Source organism: Diabrotica virgifera, chromosome 6 (assembly GCF_917563875.1).
Source record: "Diabrotica virgifera virgifera chromosome 6, PGI_DIABVI_V3a".
Classification (NCBI taxonomy): Eukaryota; Metazoa; Arthropoda; class Insecta; order Coleoptera; family Chrysomelidae; genus Diabrotica; species Diabrotica virgifera.
Window position 1 is genome coordinate 40,544,879 of NC_065448.1, and position 12,262 is coordinate 40,557,140.

The 12,262-nt window shown below is 31.9% G+C and overlaps 1 protein-coding gene across 1 annotated transcript in view; it reads right to left on the reverse strand.

Annotated features, from left to right (window-relative positions):
• Positions 1-447: 447 nt before the first annotated feature.
• The window catches only part of LOC114340456 (coatomer subunit beta), a 48,902-nt gene continuing 37,087 nt past the window's right edge, over positions 448-12,262 (reverse strand). The window contains exons 10-11 of the mRNA XM_028291201.2: positions 10,330-10,572; positions 448-667 (exon numbers count right to left, since the gene is read on the reverse strand). Coding sequence (XP_028147002.2) covers positions 593-667; positions 10,330-10,572 — 318 coding nt within the window. The 3' untranslated portion in view covers positions 448-592. The remainder of the gene's footprint in view (positions 668-10,329; positions 10,573-12,262) is intronic.

Below are 12,262 nucleotides of genomic sequence, written 5' to 3' on the forward strand. Positions count from 1 at the left end.
AGTAGACTCGAGCGCTTAAATTTGCCGATTTGTGTTCTCCTCGTGACAATTTGACATTAGATACAGAGCTAAAAGTATATTATGGATATTTCTTAAATGTGACAGTTGTCAAAACTAGGAAACTGGTTGCAAAATCATTAAAAAATAACCGCTGTAATTTCTATTCTCGTAGGTTTCTATTGGTCAGAATCTTTTTGAATGAAATAATCATTATAATTTATACAAATTTTAATAAACTGAAATAAAAAATGCAGAAAATATTAAAAATTTATTTATATACTTACTATTTTCTACTATCTGCTTTTCTATATTACACTGACTTTGTCATCAAAATAGTAAGCCATGTATTTCACTAATAAATGCTAAACATCTTTAAATTATATATTATATTTTCCAGAAAACTTGATGTTGATCTTATTAGAAGAAGATAAAGATTGCTTTCCGCTCTTTGTAAAAGCTAAATAAATTTTATTCTTTAAAAGATATTTATAATCTAACAATGTGTAACCAGTAATATGATATTAAATTAATTAAATTACAGAATATGATTTAAAATGAAGAAAAGGGTTGAAACAGAAAAAAACGTTTTTATTTATGCAGCTACTACTTTATGTTGTGTGCTCTTCTGTGTCATATTGACTTTGTCTCCTAAACTTAAGGCCATGCCCTGAAAATAAAAAAGTATGATAAATGAAATGCTTTAAGAGACTGGTATATTTTGTTTACTACAAAAATACGCTTACGTCATTCAATATTTCTGACGCCAGAGCATTGCCAAAACTTTAATATAACTTTTCATCATGACCATGTTTCTTGTACACTGAGAAGCTAGGATCATTACTTGTCGGATATCTTTTTCTTTGTTCTTGTTTACTACACAAATAATATCTATAATTCTTTATTCTAATTAATGATATCAATCAGCTTTCATTACTTACCGAAATAAACTCCTAGACAAAATTAACGAACCACTTTAATTAATCTAAATATTTACAATATGAACACAAAATAAAAATAAGTTACATTGAAATAATAATAAGCACCTACAAATAAGTCCAACATGACTTTATCATGACCTTAATTTGCCTTATTGTTTCTTTAAAAAATTGTTTTTGCCGGAAATGCGTAAATAAGCTAGCTTAACTCCAAATTGCAAAAAGAAAAAAATCAGTAAAGTATCACAATAAAATGCATCTGGGTCAACATTAATACCGTGTAGGCCCTCATCTACTTCTTATGACTGCATTTATGCGTCGAGGCATGCTTGATATCAAATGTTCAACAAAAGCTTGCGGAATATTCTCCCGTCCTTCAATAACGGCCTCAATGAGTGGGTTGTAATTGGCAATAGGGGTCTACGACTTCGAATCTTTTTTTTGAGATAGTCCCATAGATGCTCTATAGTCTATAGGATTCATGTCCGGACTGTTAGGTGGCCACTCTAATAATGGAATATCAACATCATTTAGGTAGCCGATAACCTGTCGAGCCACATGAGGACGAGCGTTGTCATGCATGAATAAAAAATAAGGTCCAAGAAACGGAGCAAAAGGCATTACATGTTCCACAATAATGTTGTCTAAGTAATAATGGGCATTCATAGACCTCGTACGTATGGGGACCAACTCCGTACGAGCTTCAAAACAAATCCCCCCCGCCTTCGCCAGACACGCTCACGGCCATCTAGGGCTTTTAGGCTTACTCTAGTTGTAGTATTTTGCTCAAACTCTATTTTTTATTTTCTGCTACGCCACTGTTCTCCCTTTTTTAACTGAAATCCATGTCCTTCTTTGGTCATGGATGACCTGGTCGTTATGAGAAAGTTTTCAAAGTGAGTTAAAAAATAATCAGTTTTAAGTGTAAGTGGAGGGCGCAATATTAGCGTAAGTTCATTACATGTCACACAAGGTATGTAGGTACATTTAGTTCTAATAAAAGTTTAACAAAAGAGACCTGTTCTTAATCAATGGTCAGCTATGGTGCAGGTCCACGTCGAAAAAGAACAAACAAATAGATAATACTCTGAAAAGGAGCTGAATGTCTCAACGGCATACCTCTTTATTCACTAGTCTCATCGGAGAAAAGAACTTGTTTCCATTTCCAATCATCGATGGTCAATTTCTGAACCCTGTGTTCTCTAGTAAGCAAGGGTTTTTTGGCCGGTTTCCTGTTGCTCAATTCTGCTTCATGTAAACGTCTTCTAACTGTTCGAGACGATATCGCGACATTTCGAACATTTGCTAGTTCATTTTTTAGCAAATTGCTGGTGACTCTCCTATCTCTGAGAGCACGTTGTCTCAAAAAACGATCATCAATTTGATTAGTGTAACGTTTTCGCCTTTGCCCTGGTCTTCGATGGTACGACCCTGTTCCATTATATCGCCTCACATTGCGATCATCAATTTGATTAGTGTAACGTTTTCGCCTTTGCCCTGGTCTTCGATGGTACGACCCTGTTCCATTATATCGCCTCACATTGCGACTGATGCTGGAATGATGTCTTCCTAACAAACCTGCAACGTATCGCATTGAATATAATAATTCATCTAGGAGAGTCGATGCTCGCACTGCCTCCTCCATTCAAAAATTTCTTTGGCGGTTCATTTTTTTATTTGATTTTTATGCAAATGAACTTCCAAACATGCATGTGATAAAAAATATCACAATAAAAAGCTTGTTTCTCACAAGCACTTTGCTTTAATCGGAACTTTTTTATGAAAAGTTTAACTCACTTTTAGCCTAAAACGAAGTTTAATACAAATTATTGTTAAAACAAGATTATTAGCTTACATAACAACTGTCACTGTCAAACAAGGTCCATAGGCAACTTGTCGTACAGTAAATTATCAATAAATAAAGATTATTGAGAAAAATATGAGTGGTGCGTTAATTTTGTCCAGTTTTTTTTATTTACCTAATGCCTCGACAACTAACGGCCATTGGCATGGTAGGTACGGTGAATGTTTGCAGTTGGGTACCTAGTGTCATGTGTAGTGTGTGTGTTGAGTAAATGTCTTGTTACTTTGCAAAGTCGACGTCATTGTCTTTGCAAAGAGACGCTAATTGTATCCGAACGTCTGCGGCCCCTCCGATGAGTACCGATCCCACAAAGACAGAAACTATTTTCATTTATTAATTTATAATAAACGAAAAAGTCCTACCCCTGGTGAGATTCGAACTCACGACCATTCGGACCTTTCGATCCAAAGGTAAGCGCTCGTACCACTGAGCCACAGAGTGGTGTCCAGATGTTTATATTAATTTCCGACAATATTATCATAGTGATATATCGAGGGGATCGAGCGAAAACCCGATAAATATCAAAATTATGAAATCCGGTATTTTTATTTCTGCTGTAAAAAAAACACGTCTCCTATCACTGGTAAATATTATTATTTGATATTTACATTTTTTATCACAAGAACTAATAAAAACCGTTAACTCCTGTTTTTAAATATCACAAAACCGATATATAACTTTACTGATACAAATACTTTGTTTTAAACGTATTTATAATATGAGAATCCGGTAGAATCATTTATTTTCTTTTTCCTGTGTAATAGTCTAAGAGCTGGGAGCGGATTTTGTGCGTGATAAGTAATATGGAAAAACTATACGGGGATATGTTGAATTAGTTGTGTACATGACTTTCACCAACGGCCGGAAACCAGAGTTGGGGCCGAGGGTAGTTATATGATCGAGATAGTGCACCAAAATTTGGGAATAAGTAGGTCATGACGTACCTAAGTAAAATCTCTAGGGGCTCAATGCTGCGTGGCCGACAAAGGGGTGGGGGTAGGGGTGAATATAAAAAATATAAGGGGTTTTTTGCGACGTTCGTGATTGAGATAGTGCACCAAAATTTGGGTATAAGTAGACCATGACATAAATAATTAAAATCCCCCAGAGCCGGAAACCAGAGTGGGGAAGGAAGGTAGTTAGTTATAAGGGGTCAAATTTCCGTTTTTTATTATTTTTTTTGTGACGCTCACGATCGAGATAGCGCGCCAAAATTTGGGAATAAGTAAGTCATGACGTAACTAAGTAAAATCTCCAGGAGTGGAACGCTGCGTGGCCGACAAAGGGGTGGGGCAGGAGTGAAAATAAAAAAATGTAAGGGGTTTTTTGCGACGTTCGTGATTGAGATAGTGCACCAAAATTTGGGAATAAGTAGACCATGACATAAGTAAGTAATATCCGCAGAGGCGGAAACCAGAGTCGCGGACGAGGGTAGTTATAAGGGGTAAAAGTCGCGGTTTTTATAATTTTTTTTGTGGCGCTCATGATGGAGATAGTGCACCAAAATTTGGGAGTAAGTAGGTTATGACGTAACTAAGTAAAATCTTCAGGGGCGGAACGCTGCTTGGGGTACAAAGGGGTGGTAGGGAGGGGTGAGTATAAAAATATATGGGGTTTTTTTTGCCGTTCGTGATCGAGATAGTGCACCAAAATTTGGGAATAAGTAGATCATAACATTACTAAGTAAAATCTCCAGGGGCGGAATGCTGCGTGGGGGACAAATGTTGTGCCGGGTCACAAAAAAAATAATACACACTGCGACTTTGACCCCTTAAAACTACCCTCATCCCCAACTCTGGTTTCCGGCTTTGGGGATTTTACTTATCTAAGTCATGGTCTACTTATTCCCAAATTTTGGTGCACTATCTCAATCTAGCACGTCGCAAAAAACCCCTTATATTTTTTATATTCACACCTACCCCCACCCCTTTATCGGCTACGCAGCGTTCCACCCCTGGAGATTGTACTTAGTTACCTCATGACCTATTTATTCCCAAATTTTGGTGCACTATCTCGATCATGAGCGTCACAAAAAAAATAATAAAACGGCGATTTTGACCCCTTATAACTACCCTCATGCCCAACTCTGGTTTCTGGCTCTGAGGATTTTACTTAGTTATGTCATGATCTACTTATTCCCAAATTTTGGTACACTCTCTCAATCACGAATGTCGTAAAAAAACCCCTTATATTTTTTGTATTCACCCCTGCCCCACACCTTTGTCGGCTACGCAGCGTGCCACCCGTGGAGATTTTACATAGCTACGTCTTGACCTACTTATTCCCAAATTTTGGTGCACTCTCTCGATCATGAGCGTCACAAAAAAAATAATAAAAACGGCGACTTTGATCCCTTATAACTACCCTCGGCCCCAACTCTGGTTTCCGGTCGTTGGTGAAAGTCATGTACACAACTAATTTAACATATCCCCGTATAGTTTTTCCATATTACTTATCACGCACAAAATCCGCTTCTGTTTCGCCGACTATAAAGTTACTAATTTTATTAGAAATATTTCTAAGTTAAAAACTGATAATTAATTTTATCGGAGATGTAGATTGCCAAATTGTTCATTTTGACAAAATATATTCATGAGAAAATCCAATAAAGAATTTTAGACTATAATAGTTTATTAAATTTCGGCACACTTTTTTCCTACGAAAACCCAATAAAAGAGGGCGTAAATTGGAAATTGAATATTACGAAAAGAAAAAAAGGCGGTTAGAATAAGGCCCATATTTATAATGAAAAATACACTCAGAGCTCCTAAGGTACCACAGCAAATCAACTGTAGTAAATTTAAATTTAAGTGTACTGAAAATTTGTCTGAAGACTATTGAAACAAACTCTGTAGAAATTACTGGACTCTAGTGGTAGTAGTATAGTCTAGAAAAATTTTTATTTTGTACAATATAACTGTCAAACTAATTAGGACTAAACTTGTCCCCAAAAATTTCCCAAAGAAAGGAAGGACCATTTCGTAAGAAATGTTTCTTTCCACTAGCTTACCATGAATAAATTCCAGTGTGTCAAAAATTTTTTACGAAAACGCTGTGTATATTCTCAGATGACATAATGAATGATGTAGCTAAGAGATTCTACTGGATGATATTCGAAAGAAGACAATCGCGGAAAACGGTATGCAGTTAATAAAAATATCAGAAGATATTGGTTTGAATTAAAAAAAAAACTCCTACTCTACGCCCTAAAAGGCAAAAACAAATTTCATCCCAAAAAGCAACCATAGACTTACCAATTCCGGGCAATTTACCAGAGTTATATAAAAGTACCCTTCCAATAAGTGAAGCACAGGAAACGGATTTGATAAAGATTTGCCAAGAAAATATTTTTCCAGAAGAGGTCCATGCTTGAATAACAAATTTAAAAACCGGTAATTATGTCGTAGATCGAATTCTAGACACAATGGTGGGAGAAGAATTGGAAGAAGACATTTTACCTTTCAATTTTCTAAAAAGAATGTAGATTATTTTTTTTGTTGGAATAATATACAGTTAACTTTTATTTTATAATTCAAAAAAATTAAAAATAAAAACCAATAAAATCAAATGTTATACTCATTCAACGAGGTAAAACCCGATAAATATCACGTTTTATTTTGTTTGTAAATAAGTTTTTATAAATTAAACTTAAAATAAATTATTCTAAATATTAAACTCTCTACGATTTGGCTATAACAAATATTTGATAAAACTTCCTATGACGATTTTAAATCTTCTTCAAATCCTAAAATCTTTAATCGCGATTATCTCTAAACAATGGTTTTGTTAGTTATCGGGTTTTCGCTCGACCCCCCTATATAATCTATAAAATTGAGCATTTAATACTTTAAGGCTAAAAATGACAGCTCCATGTACTGAATATTATGTAATATGAGTAAAATATTGTATTCATCGCAAGAGATTGCTTATAAAGAAATAAAAGTTTTAATTTGTTTTTATTTAAATTATGTGTTTACGGGTACTTTATTATTATTTATATTACTAATCTAACCGAACACTAAAAAATGAATGTGTGTGTACTTTGTACGCACGTAAGAAGTTATACTTTTATTATATGCTTTCTTAAAAATATACAGGGTGAGTTTTTAGTGCGGGATCGGTCGATAATTCCATTACGGTATAGAATATCGAAAAAAGTTATTTAGAAAAAATGTAGACAATGATATTCTCCACGCTTGGAAAATATGTCCATTTCTACAGGGTGATCAATAACAGCGTGGTATATCAAACATATAATTTTTTAAATGGGACACCCTATATATTTTTTCATATTTATATTCCCCTCATAATTCTTGTTCATATAATATAGGGTTTTGCATTACTATACAGAGTATTTAACAAGTTATGACCATTTTTATTTCGAAATCCCTATGAGATTAACACCCTGTATATAAAGAAGTAATTCATACACAATAATTTGTTTTATGTAGTAAGATAAACAATATACTGTAGTTTTTAAATTAAGTCCAATTGAAATCATTAACGAATGTTTGTATCAAGGGTGAACTACAAAACCAAATTACGATTTTCTCTATTTTTTTAAATGGATCACCCTATATTTTGTTTTTCAAAAATATTGTATTTATTATACTCTTTCATTTTTATATAGCATTCCCTATATCTAAACTTATTACTTTCGGAGATATTATTAGTTTTCTTCAACTTTCGGGAATACATTCAATTTTTCTAGTAGAAATAAGTTGGTATTGAATGATAATTAAACAAAATTATTTTTATTCAATAAATAACTAACACAAAATATAAACCATTGCAATATGCAATGAATGTATCAATAAATGTGATATTAAGGAATTATCATATTTCCCTAATATACAAGAATCATACAATTCCTACAAAAAAAATATAGGTATCTTGTGTATAATAAAATTACAAGATTATTTTTATTTAATAAACAAGTCACACAAAACATAAATCAAAACAATATAGGTACAACTAATTTAATAATTTTTAGATTATTACATCAACAGCATTCTAAGCCAAGAAGTTTTTAGTAACACATTCCTAATTGCAGATTGTGACCCGCAGTTATTAATAATATAATTTTCATATTATATTTCATTAATATGCATCAAGAAATTCCTACTTTGTTAAAACTCAAACTAGGTGATCTATAAATGTTTAAGGTGATATTGTTAGAGATTATGTGATTTTTTGACGGTTGAGGTTGTTATACGACGGTGCTCCAGTTCTTTCAAAATTGATTTTTTTCAAGTGGGGCTATATAAATAACCTTGTATACCAGAAGCATCCAACAACGCTTGATGATATGAAAAATAGAGTAAAAGAAGCTTTTAATAATATTGACTTACAAAAATGTTAGAAATGTGGCTCGGTCATTTGAATATCGGTTACAAAATTGCATAGACGTTGAAAGTGGTCATTTTCAACATTTACTTTAGACTTATATCCTTAACATCACATTAATTGGTACATTCATTAAATTTTGTTATGGTTTATTATTTTTTTGTTAGTTATTTATTGAATGAAAATATTTGTTATATTATTACATAATACTTATTTGTTAAGTTATTTATATTTATATGAATTGAATGTATTCCCGGCAAATGAAGAAAACTAAAAATATCTCAGAAACTAATGAGTTTAGGTATAGGAGATGCTATATAAAAATTAAAGAGTATCATAAATACAATATTAAAAAAAATAAAATATAGGGTGATCTATTAAAAAAAATTGAGAAAATCGTAATTTTGTTTTGTAGTTTAAAAGTGCAAAAATGAATGTCCTACTAAAAAATTATTGGCTTAGAATGCTGTTGATATACCAATCTAAAAACTATTACATCAGTTGTATATTGTTTTGATTTATGTTTCATGTAAGTTATTAATTGAATAAAAATAATCTTGTTATATTATTATATACAATACAAAGTTTTTTTTGTAGGAATTTTACGATTCTTGTATATTAGGGAAATATGATAATTTCTTAATATCACATTTATTGGTATATTCACTGCATATTGCTATGGTTTATATTTTATGTTAGTTATTTATCTAATAAAAATAATTTTGTTTAATTATCACTCAATACTAACTTATTTCTACTAGAAAAATTGAATGTATTCCCGAAATTTGAAGAAAACTAAAAATATCTCGGAAATTAATCAGACTTAGATATAGGGAATGCTATATAAAAATGAAAGAGTATATTAAATACAATAATGTTGAAAAATAAAATATAGGGTGATCCATTTAAAAAAATAGAGAAAATCGTAATTTGGTTTTGTAGTTCACCCTGTATACAAATATTCGTCAATGATGTGAATTGGACTTAATTTAAAAACTACAGTATATTGTTTATCTTATTACATAAAACAAATTATTGTCTACGAATTACTTCTTTATATACAGGGTGTTAATCTCATAGTGATTTCGAAATAAAAATGGTCATAACTTGTTAAAAACTCTGTATAGTAATGCAAAACCATATATTAAATGAACAAGAATTATGAGAATATAAATATGAAAAAATATACAGGGTGTCCCATTTAAAAAATTATATGTTTGATATACCACGCAGTTACTGATCACCCTGTAGAAATGGACATATTTTCCAAGCGTGGAGAATATAATTGTCTACATTTTTTTTAAATAACTTTTCTCGATATTTTATACCATAATGGAGTTATCGACCGATCCCGCACTAAAAACTCACCCTGTATATACTTTAAACAGTTTGTTTTCATTTTTTTTAAAGACCAAACTAATTTTGTGCTTACCGCTTTCAAAAAAATAAAAAAAAGTATAGGATTGCACTGGATTCGAACTCAAGACCTCTCGATCTCTGGCCGAATGCTATACCAAATCAGCTACGAGGACTGTGTCTGTATCGGTTCGGACGTACCTAATGACAATTCACGTAATAAACAGACAAGGTGAGGTATAATAAATATACAATACAATGTTTTAATAATACTCATCTTACTCCTAAGGAAGACAAATCCAAAGACACAAAAATTATAATAAATATATTTACTAAAAACACTAATATATTCTTTTCACACCTTTTCACATACATAACTTGAAAGATTTAGCAACTAAACGCCATACTGTCTGTGTGCGCATGCGCGCAGTATTATGAAATTTTACTCCCAATCGCGCCTAAAGAAGTATAACTTCGAAAATGAAAAAATACTAAAGTATAGTTATTTGATACCTGTACTAAAATATAACAAAGAAGCCGTGTCATTATGGAGTATGTAAGATTGATACACGCTATAAGTCATTTAAAGACAATACATCATATTATGTTACATCTTTTCCAAATCCTTTATTTATTTATAAACGATCTCGTGCTATACCTATAATACAAATATTTTATTCGTATTAAATACAAGGTCATTCAGTGAAACGGTACGACTTGGCAACGCTGCTGACGATAATAGAGGTTCAAAAAATGATATCAAACACATTGTTTATTTCAAGAAATAGACTTAAAAAATACATAAAATATATAAACAAAAAAAATTACCTGACTTTTGGCCCTTATTCTAATATGACCGCTTACTGGCGCATCGGGTTTATTAAAAGGTTTCTCTATACTTAAGTTGGCCAAAGCGTCTTCTCCAAAAATGGATTTTGCATATAAATTGGCTGCCATAAAACCACACTGCCCGCTCAGAGCTTTTTCTGATGTTAAACATTTCAAATTTGTGCTTTTGAGTAGATGTTCGAGGTATTCTGAAAGTTCCGTGAGGGGTGTGTTAACGGTTACCTAAAAAATATAAAAAAAAAATGCAAACAACATTATATATAAAATAAAAAAATATAAAAAAATATTTTTAAGAAACGCTTTTCTTTAGTTATGGGTGACTAAAATTAAAAATATTATAAAAAAAATCAACTAGAAAGCAAAAAATAAAAAATAAAATAAACTCGAAGGATTATTCGAAAAAAAAACTGTTAGACAGATTAAATATACAAAACCTTCACACATTCGTTAAAAAATTGAAAAGATCTAACACATTCATTAAAGAAAAGCGTGGGGCGCGTCTTCATTGAAAAAACGGTTTTCGCCCCACGCTTTTCTTTAATGAATGTGTTAGATTTTTGAACTTATACCGAATCGTTTTATATCAAATCGGCAAAAAATTTGAAACTTTAATGTATATTTATGAAACATAACGTAAACAACGTAAAAAGTGAAATTATGTATAGTTCATATAATTAGCTACAATCTGTAAAAGTTTTAAGTTTCTTCATTGTAAAAAACAAGAACACTTTCCATTAAAATCGATTTTTTTTATTTAAACAATTAATAAACATAAAAAAAATATTGACTACTCGTGTATTGTTCTCTCGACTGCACATGTCTGCAAAATTTCAATCATTTGCATTGACGAAAAGGCAGTCAAACATTGAACTAAAGAAAAGCGTTTAATAAGGAGGAATGTATTAACACTATATGAACTAAGCAAGAAATGCTTTTAACAAACTGGAAAAGTATTCCGTAGCAGAGACATTACAATTTCTTTAAAGATAAGACTTCTGATATTGAAAAAATAAGTTTCATTCAGAATGGAAACCTTTGAATTATGGACCTTCAGAAGAATATTAATATTCATCATCATCAATGGCGTTACAACTATTCGTGAGTCTTTGCCGCGTTTTCTATTGCCTTTCATGTTTGTCAGTCCTGTGCCACATATTAATATTGTTTTGAAGCTATTTTCTTGCGGCATCTTAAGTCTGTTTTAGACTATACTATAAAATGATATAAGAAAATGGTACGAGTATAATAATTTTTGTCACAATGTAAAACAAAAAACAAAATCTGTTAACAGAAATAGTTTGGTATAACTAGACCCAAACCCAGACATCCAAAGTGAAAGTTATCCTCCAACACCAAATTGTTCTATATGGTCCACATAATGTTCAGAAAAAAGTCACAACATTTTGAGCTTCGAGTTTGGGGGGAGAGGGGAAAAACCCGGTAAATTCGTAGTTTTTTACGTTTTTCGTCAATATTTCTAAAACTATGCTGTTTAGCATGAACAACCTCCAATACAAAAATGTTCTACATTAAATTTGAAATAAAAAAGGCCCTATGCATCATCCTTCCAAAAAGAGCGGTTCCAAAGTTACGGAGGTAGTATAGTATAATTGGTCCAAAAAAAGGCCTAACCCAAACATCCAAAGTAAAAGTTTTCCTTCAACACCAAATTGTTCTATATGGTTCACATGTTGTTCAGTAAAAAGTTACACCATTTTCAGCGTCCGGTTTAGGGGGGGAGATGGGGAAAAAGTCGGAAAATTAGTAGTTTTTTTTTACGTTTTTCGTCAATATTTCTAAAACTATACTTTAACGTAAACAATGTTCTACATAAAATTTAAAACAAAAAAGGTCCTATACATAATGGTTATAACATCAACGGTTCCAGAGTTACGGAGGGTGAAATATGGAA